Source organism: Notechis scutatus, chromosome 1, assembly GCF_049901735.1.
Source record: "Notechis scutatus isolate UNSWTSFEM ecotype Mainland chromosome 1, rNotScu1.2, whole genome shotgun sequence".
Classification (NCBI taxonomy): domain Eukaryota; kingdom Metazoa; phylum Chordata; class Lepidosauria; order Squamata; family Elapidae; genus Notechis; species Notechis scutatus.
Window position 1 is genome coordinate 250692135 of NC_142009.1, and position 20548 is coordinate 250712682.

Sequence of the window (20548 nt, forward strand, 5' to 3'; positions counted from 1 at the left end):
CAGCTGAGCCGCTTGGCAGAAGGTGAGCCAACCTAGTTCCTTTCTTACCAAGCCAGACCTTCACCAACCAAGTCGGAACTGAGGTCCCATCCGGCCCCGGCTGAGTTGAAAGGGTTTACGGGGGATCCGGGTTCTTGTTTCGAGGTGGTGCGGCGAAGTTCGGGAGGCGGCCCTGTCGACCCGGCTGGCAGAATTATGGCCCATTTCAGAGGGTATTTGGAAGGAGGGTTAATCTTTGCCTCCCTATTTAAATCGGGCGACATTTCAAGTAGCCCCTGACCGAAGTTAGGCGCCCGGCTCCAGCGTCTGTAAGCAAAGGAGAGGTAGGTAGGTAGGTAGGTAGGGGTGTGTGTGTGTGTGTGTGTCAAAACCGTCTCTCCTCGCCATAGAAGCCCCTTTTCAGAAGCCGTCCCTCTTGAGGAATTCCTTCCCCGTTATCACCTTTTCCCCGTTTCAGCATCCCCGAACCTCCGAGGACCAGAAAGCACCAGAAGGCAAGGGAGAAAAATAAAAAAATAAAAATGGACGGAAACTAATTAAGGAAAGCAAGCTGGAATGAAGGGGAAACTTCTTAACGGTGAGGACAATCAACCAGGGGAACAGCTTGGCCTTCAGAAGTTGTGGGTGCTTCATCACTGGCTTTTCAGGAGAGACTGGACAGCCACCTGTCTGAACTGGTATAGGCCAGGGTCTCTTGCTTGAGCAGGCGGGGTGGGGGTTGGACTAGAAGATCTCCACGGTCCCTTCCAGCTGTATTCTGATTGATTGACCCCCGAACGAAGAGGGCTGTGCCAGGCGAGGGGCGGGTGGGCGAGGCTTAGCCTCCCCCCCACCAACCCCGCGCCCGTGCCACGCTCCTTGGCCTGGGGGAGATGGGGGAAGAGAGCGCGGGTCTCTTGCCCCTCCCGCCCCTCGCCCTCCTCCTCCTCCCCCCCCCCCAGTCGCCTGAGCGTTCTGCGCCCCGGGAGGGCCGCCTTGCTGCGGGAAGTGTGAATGGAGCGGCCGCGCGCGGGGCTGACTCCTCCTCCGTCTCGCGCCGCCAGTCGCTCTCAATTAGCCCAGCTTCGGGGGCTGGAGGGCAAAGCCGCGGCTGAGGGAAGAAAGTTCAAGTGCGGCTTTTCCAAGCGCTCCTGCGGGGCCGCCGCCGGCCGAGGAGAGCCGAGCCGAGCCGAGCCGAGCCGGCCAGCCAGCCAGGGTCCCTCGGGCTTCTTCCAACTCCGGGGCTTCGAGCCTCTGGTTTTTTGTTTTCCTTTTCCTTTTCCTTTTTCTTTCCGCGCCGGTCGGGCTAAAGGGCGACCAACCTGGAGACCAACCTGGCCTTCTCGCTCCTGCCGGCGTCGGCAGGGCTGGAGCCCGCCGCTTGCCTCCCCCCCGCGGACCCGGCCTCCCCGAAAGGCTTGAACTCGGCCGCCTGGTGTCTCCAGCCGGACCCGAGCCGGGCTCCCAGCGCCTGGAACAAGTGCAGCGGCGGAGCCGGCGGGGCCCGCGATTGGTTCCCGGCTCCGCCCCGGCGGAAAGTTTGTGCCGGCGAGCAGATGGGCTCCGACGTCCGCGACCTCAACGCTCTCTTGCCGCCGTCGGTGCCGCCCCTGCCGGGCAACGGCAACTGCTCCATGCCGGTGAGCAGCGCGACGCAGTGGGCTCCCGTGCTGGATTTCCCGCCGGCGGCTTCTTACGGCTCGCTGGCCCCGCCGCCCTCGGCCTTCATCAAGCAGGAGCCCAGCTGGAGCGCCGGCGAGCCCCACGAGGACCAGTGCCTGAGCGCCTTCACCGTCCACTTCTCCGGCCAGTTCACCGGCACGGCCGGCGCTTGCCGCTACGGCCCCTTTGCGCCGCCCCCGCCGCCCAGCCAAGCGCCCTCCGGCCAGGCGCGGATGTTCCCCAACGGGCCTTACCTGCCCAACTGCCTCGAGAGCCAGCAAGCCATCCGCAACCAAGGTAAGCCGAGCGGGGTGGAGGGGTGGGTGGGGGCGGGGGGAAGCCTGCGCTTTTGGGGCGACCCCTCTCGCTTTCACCCAAGCCAGGGGTGTCCCGCTCGCTTGCCACCCGCACGACGATGGGGAGAGGTTCAAAGAGCCTTTTCCTGGGACCGCGCGATCCCTGGCAAGCTCCCGAGCCTGAATTGTAATCCGAGGCAGCTGGGGGGAGGACGGTGCGGAGGAAACCTACGGGCCGATCTTGAGAATCTTTTTCAATATTTAAGCCACAAAGTAACAAAACGACGATCAAAGGGGAAGGGATATCTTCCAAAGGCGGCAAATTGGTTTAAAAACCACCGGGATTTCACAACCCTAACCACGAGAAGCTTGGACGTATGCTAGGATGGCTGTTACTAAAGGGTGCAAAAGAGGGCAACCATCTGAGACTCGGAGTCAATCGTTGGTCCTAAATATCCGGGTAGAAAATCCAACTGGAGTTTTAAAAAAAAGTTTTTCAATGCATGTGCATAGGACAGCTAGGGTGTTAACGTTAGCACATCTGGAATGGCACTTTTCGGAGTACTGTGTGGCTAAATCAATTTATGGGTTTGACTAGGCTGCAAGTCTTGGTCTTGTGTTGCTTCAGTGTTGGTCTTGGACTAAGTGGATTAACTAGTAGATTAACATACTTCAAGTGCCTTGAAAGCAAACCTGTGGATTAAAATGTAAACTTGTGAGAATGCCCTATTAAGCTTAATAAAACTTGGTTCCAAATAGGAATTTGATTTATTCAGGGATGTGCCATTAATTTACAATTGGTTATAGGTTCTCATCAGATAGATAGCAAACTATGCTAATTACCTTGTGAATTATAGTGTTTGTGTGTGTATTTTGAACACATATTTATGGATTAAATGGGTTTGCTGCTTCTAAACACAACTCTTCCCATGGAAATCCCTAATAAAACTATTTGGAAAAAGAGGGTTAAGGACTGAACAATTTTTTCTGTTGATACAATCCATATTCATCCCATTGAGTGGAACTGTGGGGCATGGACTTACAGTATGGTCTCTCCTATATGGTAACACCCTTTTGTAATATTACGCTTACTGGGTTTTCAAGCATTGAATGAATCAGACAATCGCTCCACCTTCTCCTTTCATAGTAGTGCTTCAGAGTGAAATTCAGCCAAGCTTCAGGAAAAGAAACTCAACGTTTGTAATTCTGGATTTAATCAGACTTGCTTCATTCCAGAATTAAAATTAGGAATGTGGTACACATGCAATCTTTAACATTTACTAAAAGTACATTGTCTTTCAATAGGAGTATCAACAATTCTAAACATGAATTAGCAATCTGATTGTTCTCACTTATCCAAGAAGAGAACCTATTGAGTTACCTACCCTAGATTTCTGCTTAAAATTCATGGGACTGTGCACTCAGTGGATTGTTGCTACAACTCTAATGCACATGGAATTTATCTTTAATAATTGCTTCACATATGGGCTTTCCTGTTACTTTCTGCTTATTTGCTAGTGTCTTTATGAATTGAACTTGGTATTCTCTTGCAAATATTATTTTAAGCAAGCAGGTACTGCAGTTTGTTTTTAACTGGGCTGGATATACAAAAACATTTTTAATGAATCTAACAGTTCAGTTAATATTACTGCAACTAATTGTTGGGATGATTTCTTTCAACGGGATTAAAGAATTGATTCCTGTGGAAATAAAAATTTAAAAAGCATAGGTAGTCATATAGCAAATAATGCTAAATGGATATTGAACATGGTGTGGAAGATTAATAATTAAAGTCTAATCTGGCTTTTAATGCAGCAAAAGTACAGTGAAGGAGCACAATCAAGATACTATATTCTTATGTTAGCTCACCTATATATTTTAGGAAGCTAAAACTGCACAGAGGGAGTTATAATGAAAGGAAGAAGGGGATGTTGTTCCCTGGATATCATTTTTTAACCCACAGAAGTTGCAAAAATCACCACGCTAATTTTGTTTTCTAAAATACAGTAATTTTGCTCCCTAATCCTATTGAAATCAGTGAGAACTATGGTGCAATCTGAGAATGAATGCCCTTGATCTCAGTAAACCTATGCTGGGTAGATATACATAAGATTGCATTGCTTACATTTTCAGAATTCATTTATACTTTCCCAATAAACCCAAATCCTTTGTATTTGACACTTAGCATCACCATGTCTTAAGCAAGTCTATGCAAAAACCGGTATATGTTTCTTAGGCTGTAATGGGGACACTGTGCCAACAAGTACACAGTTCTCAAGCTACATTCCTAGAGTAGCACCTTCTTGAAGAAAGGACCATTGGTGTATAAATACAAGATGAAATATATTGCTTATTCTTACACAATGGAAACAACTTGACACGGTTGTGTCCTAAAACATTAGTTTTTATCCTGATATTTTTTGTATGAACCAGAAAGGAATATTTTTGTGAAATTCATGAAACCACGAAACAACTGATCTTAACAAAAAAATATTACAAATGAAAAACAAAGGATTTTTTTTTATGGAGCATGCGCAAAAGAATGACAATATCATTAGAATATAATTCTAGGCAATAGCTTCAGCATACACACACACACACATACACACACACACACACACACACACCTAGTATTATTAGGCAGAAAACAGTTAATGATAAATTCCATAATTATTTGCCTTTGGTTTGTAGTTAAGCCTGTTGCAGCAGTTACTGGTAGTTCTGTACTGCACGGTAATTGTGGTGAACAATTTAGAGCAATAGAGAGAATAATTCATTTTTAATAGCACATTTATTTTAATTATTCTTAATGCTGCACTTTAATATTCTTTACATGATTTTCAATTCTTTAAAAAAGATTTTATTAAACTTGAATGATTCTACAGATAACTTATTGCATCTAAAATAGTGAAATAGTCAGTGTTTTTCAGTACATTGACCCGTCTTACTCAGCAAGATGTTAAATTGTGAAGGCAATTTCTTCTTGTGACTACTATTTCAGAATTTCATTCCATTCCCTAAATTGCTTTTTCTCTTCTTGATCCCATTGCTTTCTTGCATTTGGTTAATGGTATTTTTTAACAATAGCACCACATTATTGGAATTCTGGAATGTAGCTATGGATCCAGCTTATATTTAAAACAATGGAACATATTTATTCCAGATGATGGGGATGCTGAATAAAAATGTATGTGTTTTTATAGTGTGGGACAAGAGGAGAGATGCTCCCACTTCATTAAAACTGTCAAAAACCTAAATTGCAGTTGGAAGATTTTTGATATCATTAATTACCATCCAATGGAGTTTAATGGAGCCTCAAGGCTTCTCTTATAATGTATAATATACAACACTCCTCAGCTCTTCTCTTATAATATATAATATACAACACTCCTCAGCTCTTCCAAATGTATAAGCATGCATGTATGCACACATAGAAAGGACTGATTTATTTTCAAAAATTCCCATTTGCACATGTGAGTGGCTATCCCACAGAGTTGGTTTGCATTTTATTTTATTTCTTATGAATAAAATAACACTTTTCAAAACTCTTTTGTGTTACCGCATCTCTTGATTGTTCTACGTAGTGATGGAGAAAGTAGCAAAAAAAAACAACAGTGAAAAAAGTCGAATTTCTTAACACAACGCTTGGCAGTTGTGCCCAAAGTAGAACTTTAATCAGAAGAGATTAGAGATTTAGATATGTTTGATGCCGTATATGCTGGTGTCATTTAAGAGCTGGGACTGGATTTTACATTTGAAAACGTAGTCCTCCCTGCTTATTCCAAAATAAAAGGGGAACTCCCATGGCCTTGATTTTAAAGGGATGGGCTGAGGAATCTAGGCGACTGATCTTTCAGCTCCTATTGTGTGGGCAAACGCAAGTGCTTTAGAGTTAGGCTGCAATTCCTAAAATTTTTTAAAAAATTGCAGAAGAATGGCAATGGGTGAGAAGCAGGTATAAATTTTAAAAGTCGTAAAAAATGCTCTGATGGCTCCAAACCAAAAAACAGGGGAGGGAGAAGGGGAAAATATTGGGTACCATTATATGAGAGAGGGGGGGGGGGAGACAGAATTTGAGGATGTTGATAAGTTTGACTAATGAATATAACATCCTCTGCTTTGAGTCTATCAAGGTTGAATGTTCCATTTGAGATGAGGTTTTTCACCGTGGGAAAGACGTTACCTTGGTGTTTTTAGCCAAGCCTTCTCCGGGAGAAGGAAGTCTTCTGCTTTGAACTTTTTACTAGGCCTCCTGGCCTCGTCTCTCCCTCTCCTTCCCAGCAGCTGGATCCCTGAACAATTGCACCCCTTCAAAAGAATTGCCTTCTTCACCAGATGTCCACGTTTCAATTATTTTCAGCACATTTTAATCAGCTCAGCCTCCGATAAAGCCCTAATTAAAAGAGACCTCGCTATCAGGGGGCCGGTTCAGAACTCCAACCTCCTTATCGCATTCTTGAAGCTTTGGGTCATGCAAATGTGGCCAAAACACCCAATTCTGCTCCGGGCAGCCTTTTGAAGGCTACCAAACTGCTAGGCAAAGGCAGCTCTGGATCTAGAGCTTCGAGGAGTGTTTGGGGAGAGCCAAGGAGGAGGAGGGAAGCCTTGGCTTTGTGTGTTATGAGCTGAGATAAGGCAGTTCGGAGCAGCTGATGCCTGGAAGTGCAGGGGTTGGGCATCTGCCTGTCATCACTGTGTACACGGGCCCCGAATAGACAAGGGACGCTGAACACCAAGACGCATGCGGCAGCTTTGAAGGCTCAGGCCTCGCCAGCTCCTAGTTGCCTGCCAAATGCACAGGGTAGGTGGGAGGAAAAGAGAGAGGGGAGGGCAGGGGAGGGGAGGGGGATGGTTACAATCTACTGGTCAAGGTGTTTCTAGCCCCCTCCCCTTTACCTTCAGGTCAATGCATTGGGATCTCCACTCCGTGGACTGGGAAGGCAGAAAAAGCTGAACTTTTCAAAAGCCGTTTGATTCTGCTCTGCCAAAATAAAGTAGCCCATTCGCCTTAAAAAATTTTTTTTTGAACGGACCTGTTATGACTTGAAGCCTCTTTCCTTCCAGGCTTTTGGAAAGTTTTGAGTTAGGGCAAGCCCAGCCCTTAAGTGCACAGGTTCAAGAATAAGGCCCCTTATAAAGGTCAGTGGCTTGGGTTTTGCAGCAAAGGAAGAGATTCATTGATGAAAAGGCGGATTGATCCCCACTTCCTTGACAGCAGAGTCCCCAGAACTCAACAGGACTTCAGAGTAGACAGACTGAAATAAATTGTTTTCCCAAAAAAGTGGTCAGGATAAACACACTTAAGAGCAGAGATGTGTTGGCTTGAAAACTGCATGGTGAAATATCTCTTTAAAAGAGTGAAGTGTGGTGGTGATAAAGGAGGGTGCTTCCCTGAAAAGGGCCTTAAAACTGATGGTATTGTAGGGAGTAATGAAGCTGCAGAACAATAGGTGATCCCTAGGTTTTGGATCAGGCTTGCACGAATCTGTAAACGCCATAAACTCCAGAGACCGGGAAGCTTTGGAAGAAGAATTAAAATTTATGATCCAAGCAACTTACCTGGAAAAAATAAATCCATCGAAACAGGCCGATTTCTATATTCAGTGTTCTTCCTTTTAAAATATCTACAGATTTGCAGATTAGATTCACTTCCTTGTGTTGAAAATTCATCTGGAGAGGCCCAGATTTGGGGAAAGCTGAAGTAGGCAAAACGGTTTGGAGATTTCAGAGAATGGAATTCAGTGGGTTTAACTTTTAAAGTAAAGAAGTTAAATTTGAGACGTAGGTCGCCGGTACTTCTCAATAAGTAAAGTAAAGGAAAAGCGAGCTTCTGAATTGAGAAAAGATCCATAGCTTTCTTTTCCGGGCCCAACGCCTTCAACTATCGCTCCATACCCAAAGTGAGATTAGATTAACATTACAAACCAGAACAAAACAAATAGCAGAACGTTCCTATTCCTGCTGTCACCATTAAAAGGTTTGCGTGCGTTTTTCTTCACAAGTTTTGGTTCATTTAGAAAAGTAAAAAATTGCGTCCCCAAGATGAGAGTACCGGTACTAGTGCTAGCAACATATTAGCAAGAGTCAGGAGGGGACGTTTGAATTGAACGGGCAGTTGATGAATTAAGGAGTTCAAGTCTACGTCTTTTAGCAAAGTCGTCTTTAGTCTTGAGTAGTTAGTGAACTAAATTGCATCTTGTGGGCGTTCAGTGATGCATTTATGCGAGGGGTCCCCAATTCCTCCCCCCCCCAGCCTCAATTTCTCTCCCATTTCTTCAGTTTTGTCACAATCCATTCGCGGTTCTGTGCAAAATCCGATTCGATTATCTAAGAACCTAAACGGCTTTTTGGGCAGTGAGAGTTTGTCCGGAAAAGCAGGCTGTTGGGTTGCTGCAGAAAAAATAAAGCATTTGCCGTTGTTTTTTTCTTCTTCTTCTTTCCAGCAAAAAGCTACGGCTTATTTGCTCCTCTGAAAAGCAACTTCGGTATTTTGAATGTGCAAACCTGTTCTCTAAAGAGTAGCGAGTTTAAAAGAAACTGCGGAGTTCTAACTTAAACGTTCCGGAAGCGAAGCTCCCATAAAGTGATTATTTACCTTAAACAGCGCTTGGTGCGGTATTAGGAAAGCCAGGGAAGATTTCATAAGGACTTACGCTAAACGTTTCACGGTCTTAGGGCAAATGCTGATGCGCTGAGAAGTCTTAAAGATAATATTACTTCGTAATTACTTTTTCGCCGAAGTTGTTTAACTGGCTCCACGTAATTAATGAAAGTTGATGTCTAAACGCCTGATTTACGACTCGGTCTCACCTTGAGGTCACAAGAGACGATTTTTTCCCCATCTGAATTCGCTCCTTTCTTTTCCTTTTTAAAATAAGCTGTTTATTATTATTTGAAGCGAGTAATTTTCGGCTAAAGTAGGAGGTTATTTTTTCACTTTAATGGCCTGCCATTTTTATTGCAGGCTCTTCAGAAAGTTAATCTTACAAAACAAGCGAGAAACCAGCGAGAACGAGATTAAAGGGTAACTTGAACATGTGGAATGGCAGACAAGTTTGTTCAGCAGATCAGGGTTTTTTCTCTTGTCTATGGGGGACTATTAATGGAAACATTGCTTATGGGGGTGGGGGGGGGGGGAATGCAGACACGGGCTTTTAAAAGATATTCCGGGTGGATTTCGAAACTGGGAAAATCCTTGGAGACTTCTTGCTCCAAACTCTTGCTGGCACCAAAAGTTTTAAACAAAAATCAACATCTAATTAATTTAATTTAAATCAACATCTAATATGCTCCTGATCCAGCAGTTTCTGCAGCTTTCATTGCTTTATCAAAGGAAGGCAGAGACACACAAACCCTCATTTCCACCTTTGAGTAATACTTTTCTTGGGACCAATTAGAAAGTTAGAAAATGGTGTACACAGTTTTTCAACTTCTCTCAGAACTTTTCACGGCTGGACTGCGAGTGTTTGGAGAACTGGAAAACCTTTCCCTATCATTCTGGGTTGGTGTAATTTTTTACATTTTAAATAAAAGTTATTTGTTTACACTTATATGAATTTTGACTTTGCGGCTGATTGTTGGAAGATGCGTCTGGCTTGCTCTCTGCTTTGAATGGGCATCTAAAACCAACTTTTTAATCTTTTTATTAATGGGCGGCGGCGGCAGCCTCTTTGCCCAGGCAGGCTGACCTCGGATTGTAAAGGTAGGAAGGAGGCACCACAGGAAAACAAGCCTGCCCTCGATTCGATGACAACCCTGCCGTCCACGTCCAGAGGGGAGAGGGGTCCCTTCCTTCCCCGGTTGGGTGATTCCAAGTTCAGGGTTTTGGCCCCCTCTCTTTTGCAGAAAGAAGCCATCTGCTGCTGTACACAGCAGAGGCTTCCTATTTTCTGGCAACTTTGCGCCTTCTGCCTGTCTGGGGGACGCTCTTGCAGGAAGAAAGTTCAAGGCCAGGCGATTCAGCCCCTGATTCCGACCCTGTTGTTCTCTTGGCAGGTTACGGCACAGTGGCGTTTGATGGAGCTCCAAGTTACGGCCATACTCCCTCTCATCCTGGGGCACAGTTTACAAACCACTCCTTCAAGCACGAGGACCCCATCGGCCAGCAGACGCCTTTAGGTAATGGTAGCGGAAAACATCTGCACGAAGAACCGATCCCAGTGGGAGAGAGGGGAGTTGTTTGCTACACACGCGCACACACAGACTCCCTTTAATACTGGGGCCTGTGCCTGTTCTAACAATTGAGAGGATTTGGCATGTCTGTGTGTGCCTAATCTGGCTCATCCTAATGGCAAAGAGAAGTTGGATAATTGGGAAGCTGGGGACGGGACCGGATGTCAATAAAAGTGTAAGACTTACAACAGGCTTTGAAACCACTGTGGGATTATTGTAACACTGTTTTAACCCCTCCGTGAGCCAGGGAAATAATTTCGTGGGCACTGAAGAGACCTTGCTCCAGCATAAACCAATTGTAGTCAAGCACAATTTTTGGGGTTATCATCCACCAATTTTCCTCAATATTGATTCCCTCCGAGTTTTCTGTTTGGGCTTTCGGCTCCCAGAATTTCTAGTCAGTATCCATGATGATTGGTTGAGGATGGCAGGAATAGTTGTTCAATATATCTGGGGGACATCGGAATGGGGAAAGGAAGAGTGGATTAAATTAAGCCAGTGCAAAAAGCTCTTGCCTACCCCAGAACTAAGACATGTATCATTGTATTTTAAACTTGGTAACACACTTACCTGGTAGCAATCTTTTGTGCCCCTCTTTTTACCCCTGTGTGAATCTACTTAAGACTGAGCTCAGTAAGTAGTACATTTCAATGAAATCAATGACAAGATCTACAAAACGTCTTTATAGTTTCTAAAGTGTAGATCTAGAAAACTCAAAATTATGTTGGAATCTTGTTGGTTCTGACATTGCTACTTTACTATAGTTATATTTATAATCCAGACTTTCTATTGTAAGGCACTAAAATAATGTCATTTTTTACATTACTGTTAAATAATTTGAGCACAGATCTAAAGATTAAGCATCAGTTTCAAGTACCATCAAAAGCAAATGGGGCTTCAAAGGTATGTTAGCTCACGCACTCAGTTAAAGGAGTTTTCTGATTTGCAGGATGCTTTGAACCATGGGCTAACTATATTGGGGATGGCTGTGTCTTCACATTGCACATTAGATGAAACCTGGTAGTTTGTATTCAGTGTGTTGTGAAAAGTGTGTTATGTGGGGTGTAAATAGTGCATTTGCTATGCTTAATGCTCAGGATTACTTCCCAAGGAAAAACTGCTTTGAAGCAGCTTTACAAAATTGCTTACCAATATTGCTGCACCCATATTAAAAACAGGAAACAAGTGCTTTGGGAAATAAAAAAAAAAAGGATTGAAATCTGAAACAAGGGCCACTCATCAGATGGCCCTCCAATCACCCATCCCAAAGGTGCTTTTTTTCCAAGAGGCAACTGGACTTTCTGGTTTCTCTTTGAAGACGTTTCGCTTCTCATCCAAGCTTGGATGAGAAGCAAAACATCTTCAAAGAGAAATCAGAAAGTCCAGTTGCCCCTTGGGAAAAAGCATCTTTGGGACAATCATGACCTGGATGACTTGAGAATCTCCATAGACTCCAGTCACCTATTGTATTTTCTCAAAACTACTTTATTATCCCCACAAATGAATGCAACAACTGAAATAAAGATTTGATCATCTAGTGAGAACTCCCTGCTCCAGCTGATCACCCTAAAGGCAGCTTGAAAGGGACTGGAGAACACTGCCTCCCCACTCCAATATGTGACCGTTAATCAGTCATGCAACGGGATTGTGATATTTTTTGTGTGTGTGGCTTGTCTGCAGGTGACCAACAATATTCGGTGCCTCCCCCAGTGTACGGCTGCCACACTCCCACAGACAGTTGCTCCAGCAGCCAGGCTCTTCTCCTGAGGAACCCTTACAACAGGTGAGAATCATTACTATATCCTCCATCTTCTTTTGCCTCCTGAAATTTGGGAAATCAGCTTTTGGGATTGGCTCTAATGCTTCCCTGAAACAAAGAGCTCCTTCTCTTTTCTTCTCCCTCCTTCCTTCCACCTGACTTTATTCTACCTCTGAGAATAGGGAAAAGAGCTTACCATGTCACCGTCTCTAGTTCTCTTTGAGAAAAAAGGAAAGAAATAAACAGAAAAAGAGAAAGATAATCAACATGGGTAGGGAGAGTTATGGCTTATTAAATATGAAAATATGTGGACAAAATTGTCAGACAACAGTGGAGTCTCTTTTTGTGCCTCTAGGTTGTTTTCCTAACTATAACCAAATATTATTTTTGAAGGGTTGATCCCATCAGACTCATAGAGGAAACTAAGAAAAAGACAGGTAGCATCCAAACATAAATAGGACTTGGTTTTTTTGAGTAACTACCAGTTGCAATATAGGCAAGGAATGATGGACTTTAGAGTCCTAATCCCTGCAGGCCACCAGGCTGGATAACTTTATTGTAAACGTTACTGTCCCCACGAACAGCTCTCTTCGGCCGTCAACTTTTACCATTAACGCAGGCTTAAAATTTGCACAATATTTATTTCTTTAGAACTTTCCCAGTGGAATGACTGCCAAAAATAGATGAGTTTTTTTGCCGTTCTATTCAGTCCTTCTTTTCAGACTTGCTCATGTCCTCTGGTAGAAACATGTGACTTTTTAAAAAGAGAGGAATGACTTTTTCCAGGATATTCACCCTGGAAATATATCATTCTGGTCTGCATTGAAATGAATGAGACTAATCTGGTTTAAGAGAAAAGTATTGGTGATAGTAGTGTGATAGAAAGTTACAGAACACTGCTAATTAGTGAGCTGGAGGACTGACTACTTAGTTCCTTAATTTTTCTTCATTGGAGCCAGTGACAAAAGCCCATCTCCTGACACATGGGAGAAAGGGAATCATTGGGTGTGTTCCTTTCCACTAATACAGAAGGACAGAAAGAAATAGAGCTACTTAACAAGTGTTAAAGGCATCTCTGAGGAGAAAAAAAATATGTCCCAGAATTGTTGGGCTTTAAAATTAATCAGAATAAATTCCCTGCAGTTCTCACCAACTGTGAGAAAAGAGAACATTACTATTTTAAGTTGGTCGGTTACTAGTTCAGAACACCATTCTTCTTTCCCCTCTTGGAGTGGGCCCAGCACATTCCTGAACCCTCATTTCAGAATTTATATCTGAGAGTTGTGGGGTGTATCTACTCTTTTATAACAACCTGGATCTTTAAGGTGAATTTTAAAGAGAGTGATGGCAACTGTGGCTGAGAATATGATTGAGAAAACTATTTCTTAAGTGTCTACCTACCAAACTGAAGCTATCAAGCAGTTAGCTTCTATTCTTAATGAGCTTTAGAGTTTGATCATCATAAAGTTAAAAAAAGTAGCACGGTTTGTTAGTCTGTCCTTGGAGCCAGCAGCCTGTGCTGTTTTGTTGGATAAGACCATGGGGGAAAGAAGGAAGGGGGAGGCACCTTTTCATTTATTTTGAGCTTGCTTACCAGCCAGAACTAAATTCTCTTCTCTTCCCCCCACCTAGTCTTCAACTTTTGGTGAACTTGGAACAACCCTATGTCTTGGGAAGCTGCTGAGAAATATTATGCACAAAACAAAAGGGGAGCTCTTCAAAGAGGAACTATAAAACATAGTTTTATAGGCAGGCACCCTCCATAGGAGTGGGGACTGTACTTCCCAGAATTCTTTAGTCCGCATAGAAGTTAAAGCTCTAAGCACATTGGTACATCCTCAGCTGGAAAGCTGCAACAGGGCTTAACTGTACTGTAAAAGAATATGCCTGGCTGTATAGTTTGTGCTGATTGGCAAATAACAAAAAGTCAGCATCTCTCCTGTTCTCAAAATCTACTCTTCCTGTATTAGAGAACTACAGTAATGTTGAGCATTTTAAAAAAATTAACCAATCAGTCTTATTCATATGGAGAAATCAGTGAACAAGGGAACAGTACAAGACAAATTTTTGAGGCAAAAGCCCTGAGGTATGTGTAGACCTAGACTTGACATTGGATCTATTGGATGTGTATTTGATATTTTAATCTTATCAACGTTTTCATAATATCTTTAGACCAAGCACTGTACGTGTCAAGCTTTTGAGTTCTTTAAAACCTTTAATCAGGAAAATTGTCACAAATCAGAAATGATGGGGAAAGGGGAAGACAGTTCAAAAGTTAGATTCAGAACTTTATATATCTTATCAGAAATAAGTCTGAATTAAATGACCCTGAATTTTGAGTGCACAAAGCTGAATCTTAAATCAGGTCAAAGGGAGGCGATTCCCTGTCCTGTTATAATCAAGGCGAGACCCCAAAAGGAAGATAAAAGCACAAAACACCTGAGACTGTTATGAAATGAATGTTTTAGGATTTGCAGGCAGATCCAAGGCCACACTGGGCTTTGCTTCATTAAGCTTAATGAGCAACAGCTGAGCTGTGGAGTTATGGTCAGCTGTAGAATAGACTTGTATCCCTGGCATGCAGGGATCTTCAAACTTGACAGCTTTAAGACTTGTGGACTTCAACTCCCAGGATTCGTCCTCCAGTCATGTTAGCCCAGGGATTCTGGGAGTTGAAGTTCACAAATCTTAAACTTGCCAAGTTTGAAGACCCTTGACCGACAGCTTGGTGCTAAAAGCAATGCTGCAACAGATAAGACTGGAAAAATACGTTATTTAGGGCCTAGGCAAAGATCTGGCCTTGTCAGATTCCACTTTTCCGAAAATGGCATCCTTCCGATGCATTTCAATTGTTACAATTCCTAATCACCATGGCCGTGTGAACTGAAAATTATGGGAGTGTGTCTTCCAGAGCAGGAAGTCTCTGCTCTGGTCATTAAATGATAGTTTAAAATAGCTTTTCATTTGCGTGAACCTCATTTTGTCCAATCAATTGCTAAATATTTATCTTATTTTAATTAATGTGGGTTCATTTATAGATATATCTTCTTGCAAATTACTATTTCTTAGCTGCTGGTTTTGTAAACTTCTCCAATCATAGCTGGAATCTTTTTATGAATGCATTCATTCCAAAATATTTACAGTTCCCTTTTCTCTATAAAGGTTTAGATCACAGGTGTCAAACTCGCAGCGTCACATGATGTATTGGAGCTTTTTCCCCCTTTGCTAAACTGGGCATAGCCAGTGCGTGACGCATCCGGGCCACAGGCCTGGAGTTTGACACCCCTGGTTTAGATGGTCACTAGGTTACATGTTTACTTTTTTAGTTTTATATTTTTTGTGGTCTGCATTAGTTTTTAGTTTATATTTGTAATCTTTAAAATGTTATTTAAAACAACCAACAGTTACAAACTTACAGATAGCATAGCTGAAGATAAAGAGAAATAGCACAGAAACGTAACTATGACATTTTAAAGGTAATTTATTTTTAAAAAGCAATATTATATGTGAAAATAAATCATTTCACCAATTCCCACAAGGCTGCTAAGCACAAACAGCTCCCTTGAAAAGGAGTTCTGGAGGTTTAATATGGTGACTGAAAAGATCCTGCAATTTGGTAAATTCCCTGAGTTCACAGGGATTTATCTCCCTCGTGTTTATTATCTGAATATTATTGTCATTCTAATGGTGTGGTGAAGTTAACAAAATGTTTAGGCTTTAAGAAGTGCTGTAGATAAATAATTCTGGCTTTTCTTTCTAATTATAACTGATTGTAAAAAAAAAACTTGTGAGGATTTACTGAAGTTCTTTGTTATGTATTAGCAATATAATTATAATCTGTAATCCCTATTTAATCTATGGGTTGACAGAACATTGATTCTGCCATATATTTAGCTGTTTCTCTTATCTGCTCAACAGCACATAAAAACAGACTTAATATTTCTTACTTTAGAAGCTGATATAAACATTTGTTTTCTTAGTCTGATTTGCAGCAAAAATATACCACTACCAGCCAGTCATAATTTTTAAAAGTTACTTTTTTGACGTTTACTGTACTCTTCTATGTCTTTCTATTTTAAATTTCTCCTATTTTAAACTTTAATTTGTAGAAATGAATTTCTAATCTTCAACTCCCAATTTCAGACTTCTGATACAGCTGAATTATGTATCTTGTATACATTTTGCAGTCTGGGCTCTGATTGGAACTCTTCAAAACTTAGCTTTTAGTGTTATTTAAGTATTTGATTCATCCATGGAAAAGTAAGAACTCCCAAAAGCAATGATGTCCCAGAATCCTGATCGAATGAATGAGACCTTAAATAACTGACTTTCCAGTAACTGTTGAACCTCCATAGTGCCTACTGACTTGAAATTACAACTTCAATAATTTCAAAATGTAGATTTCTAAAGATAATGATGCTACACTGTGATACAATAAAATTTGGATTTATTTTTCTGAATGCTTATTGATTTATATTCAAATAAAAAACCAGGATAATTTTTCAGTTTATACATATTATTATAAAGGACTCCTCAATAAAATTGAATGTGCCAATAAAACTGTATAGATTAGACCAGGGTGGTGAATTATATTGCAAAAATTCTTAAAATGCCATCCCAAAAGATTAAATAATGGCAACTGGACCAAAGTTCATGAAGCTGAGATATTTCTTTATTCATCCAACAAGTAACTTCTTCAGTCAAAATGAAAAAATTAAGTTAGGCAGAGACTCAGAAAGTCATTGCAATGCACCAACTGTTGCCATAACAATTGCAGGGTTCCCCCCCCAAAAAATGTATTGCAAATGTAAACGAAGATTCAATCATCCAGCCTAAAAACACCCAAAAAGGTTAAATCATGGCAACTGTACCCCAGAGATACCCCTGCAGTTGTTACGGCAAGAGCTGGTGCATTCCAACAACTCTGCTCCTCTGGCTAACTTAAATTTTTTTCATTTTATCTGAAGAAGTTACTTGGACGAGTAAAAAACGTCTCAGTCTAATGAACTTTGGTCCAGTTGCCATGATTTAATCTTTTTGGATGGCATTCTAAACATTTTTACAATATAATTCACCACCCTGGTCTAATCTATACAGTTTCATTTGCACATTATTTGATTTAACCTTTTTGAATGTTTTTGGCCCGGATGATTGAGTCTTGATTTACATTTATGCTCAAAATGCCAGTTGCTTCTCTTGATCTGCTCTAGCTCTGCGTAAAGATTCTGAACAAACAAAGTGGCAAAAGACAAATGTCTTTCTGACCATCAGTTCCTTATTTATGAGGCTGTTAATATGTCTTTTCACATTCCCTTTCAGGAAGGAATATTGATCCATGCCTGACTACAAACTTTTCTATGAATTTTGTTATTGTCTCATTTATCCCTTTTAGAGCATTCAGTTGCCAAATGCATTTATCTTTCTTTGATCACGCCACAACCTTCCTTAAATACTTAAATACTCTGACTTCGAATGTATCTCTTCAAGACATATCTTGCTTCCTCACCATTTTCTTGCAGTTATATCGCAATGTAGTTTATATACTCAATTCTTTTTGTTCTTTTTTTTGCCATGGGCAGAAGATAATGGGAACTTTGAAAACCTTTCTTGCTTGCTACCTTATATTCTTGAATATGAGGTACTCCTTTAATATAAATACTTCCTTTATAGCTAATGTAAAGGGATAAAAAATTATCTGTCAATGATGAGCAATTAAAAAAAAAACCTACAACACATAAGTAAGATCAAATACAAAGTATTGATTTTGATGTCCTTGGGCATGCTGAAAACATTGGAACCCAGCCAATAGTATTGGATTTTCTAGATTTCATAAGATTGCATTGATAAAGACTATGCCTACTGTAATTATTACCGAGCAGATGGGATGTGGTAGAAGTTATCTGTGCCTTGGCTTGATTACATCATTATAACTGATTATTCTTGTGCACTGAAAATCTGCATTGATTGCTGACTGTTTCCTAACTGTTAGGTTTATTTTTTTATGGGATTACTTCATCACAGCATAAATTTACATGCCAAAGAAGATGCCCCTGTTTTTAGAAAGTGCTTTCGGATACATTAGAAAGGGCATTGTATGCTACTGGGTGTTTTTAAAGTGGTGGTTCCCTCTCCTTTCTGGAATAGCAGTTGTTTCCCTTTTTATACAATGATATTATTATACAAATTGGACAATATTTTTATTCTATTGCACCTAAGTGTTTAACTAAGCATAGGTCAATGCAGCTACAAAATAAACCTTCTCAGTTTGCTACCCTGCTTACTTCTGCTTCCATTTCCATTTCTCTATAGCTTTCTCCACATCAGTTTTTAGACTGTATGCTTTTTTGGGGGGGGTGGGGTGGGGAGATAGGAATCTGTTATCTTGTATTTTGTCAAACAGTATATGCATTGGATGGAACTGAGGGGTAATTCTTGCTTTTAGAATTTATTACATCAACAGAATGAGAGGGACTAATCCCTCCCCTCTTTTTCAGCCCTGTTGTGTATACTTTGTGGGATGGGGGAAGAGGAGTTTCACTACAAGATCAGACAGTATCAACTTAGAACTAAAGAGAAATTTCCTGATGATTTGAACAATTAATCAGTGGAAAGGCCTGCCTCCAGAAGTTGTAGGTGCTCTAAGGGTGGAGGTTTTTAAGAAGAGATTGAACAGTCATTTGTCTGAAATGGTACAGGGTGTTGTCCTGCTTGAGAAGGAGGTTGGACTAGGAGATCTCCAAGCGTCCTTCCAACTCTGTTTTTCTGTTGTCTGTCATATCTACCTCAATTTCTCTTCTTAGGACTTTTGTTTATAATGTTTAATCATTCTTGTTGTCCATGTCTGCGTTTATTCCTGTTTGATTCTTTCTTTAAAGTATGATGCCCAGAACAAGATACACAAACATACAGTTGTAGAATTATTGCTGGACACAATAAAATTGTTACTTTTTGTAATTTGAAAAAAAGGCTTTAGTCAGTACAGCCTTTCTTGAAGGAACAAGAAAGCTTTATTTAAGTCTTTAAAGGATTTTTTTTTAATAGCTTAACTTTCCACATATATGTTCTTTAACCTAACTTGAAAAGCTGGTTTATTAAAGTCATTAGAATCCAATGTTAAATAAAAATATCTAGGAATGAGATATATAACACTGAAGCAACATTTGGATAATTTCCTCTCTTTTTTCTCTGATCTTTGTCCCTGAAGACATCTGTTTGTTTTTTGTCTTTGAGTGTGGAATGAATCTATAGTAGAAGTATTATGGATAAATTGTTGCTATTGCCAAATATTATTATGAAATGAGACAGACCTTTTCCTGCTTGTTCTTTAGCCGTGGTGATCTCTGTTTTAAGTTCATTAATCATTCAAAACTTTTTTGCCTTGCTCAAAGAGCAAACATTTATATGCTTAAGATTGCTGTTCTAGACAAACATACTATCACTCATTAAACTGATTAGAACTGAACCAGATGTAGCCTCTCTTTTACAGGAAAAAAATTGTCCATGGTAACATATTTCTTATATATGTCAAAGAAAGAACAACACTGTTAATTAGTTAAATTAGTAAGATGGCTTGTGAAACCATAATTGAATTTGCGCAATGTGCTTGACAGATCGATAAAAGTTTAGTTAAGTTTAGTACTTAGTTAATTTATTAACCTAGGTAGATATGGGAGAAAGTCAGCCATGTTGTAATATTTTAAAAATCTAGTCTGCTATACAGTAGATCTTCAAAGAAGTTAAACAAAGGTGCAGAGCAGCTGAAAATACAATGACTTCTATTAGTATTTTATTTTATTCTATTAAAATGACTTCTATCTGCCAACACACGGAAACTAAAATATCTCTCTCAAACACTGATTAGTCACAACCCTCAGTCATGCCTACTGTTGTTTCCTTGCCTAACAAGGAAGAATGAATGAAACCCTATCATTTTTCTACTGTCAGGATCATATTGTATCAGATAGGATTGGAGGAAGTAGCTCTGCCTTTTTCAAAATGGTAATTCTTTGCCTAATAATCTGCCAGATCTATCAAAATGGACGTATGACCTAGGTAGTGGCTCATTGACTTAAATGTAAAAACATAGTCTTCATTTACTGGGAATATTGCATTGGTGTAAAATGGCCAGGCAAAGGAAAGCAAAGCAATACTGTCTTAAAATATTCCTTGGGTATACTCTATTCAAGTTACACTATGAACTTTTCTGCATTATGCATTTTGATACAGTAAACATGTTTGAAGATAAAAATTTACTGTGAGTCACACTTGCAAAGTCTTTAAGAGTGGAAGATTACAGTTTAAGAGTGGAGGATTAGAGTTCAGATTATAGCTCTTTCTGCACCAAGGTCAAGAACTCGTAAGCTGCAATACAGGCCAAAACAAACTTTTTGTGATCTACTACTGGCTTCCTTTTAAGATATTTTTTCCCCTCAGTATTAATTTCCTTTTATTTCACTCCAGCTAACATTAATTCTGACTGCACAAATGTTTTCCTCTTCCTTATTTTATTTCTAAATAAAAATCAAGTAGTTAATCTCCAGTGATTTGGGAAATTCGCTTCAACCATTGCAAATCATTTTCTTTTGAATTTAGTTCTTTTGAATTTTTCTTTAAAGCAAATATTTGAAAAAAAGAGGCATCGGTCCCAAGAATGTATTTTTCTGTACCAAGAGTTGTACGA

General features: G+C 40.7%; 1 protein-coding gene across 6 annotated transcripts in view; it reads left to right on the top strand.

Annotated features, from left to right (window-relative positions):
• The first annotated feature begins 1422 nt into the window (after positions 1-1422).
• Positions 1423-20548, top strand: part of WT1 (WT1 transcription factor) — a 51303-nt gene continuing 32177 nt past the window's right edge. For 5 of the 6 annotated variants that reach the window (XM_087951039.1, XM_087951040.1, XM_026664633.2 and 2 more), the window contains exons 1-3: positions 1423-1938; positions 9933-10055; positions 11790-11892. In XM_087951039.1, coding sequence (XP_087807165.1) covers positions 1536-1938; positions 9933-10055; positions 11790-11892 — 629 coding nt within the window. In that variant the 5' untranslated portion in view covers positions 1423-1535. The remainder of the gene's footprint in view (positions 1939-9932; positions 10056-11789; positions 11893-20548) is intronic. The other variant, XM_087951043.1, reaches the window with a different exon arrangement.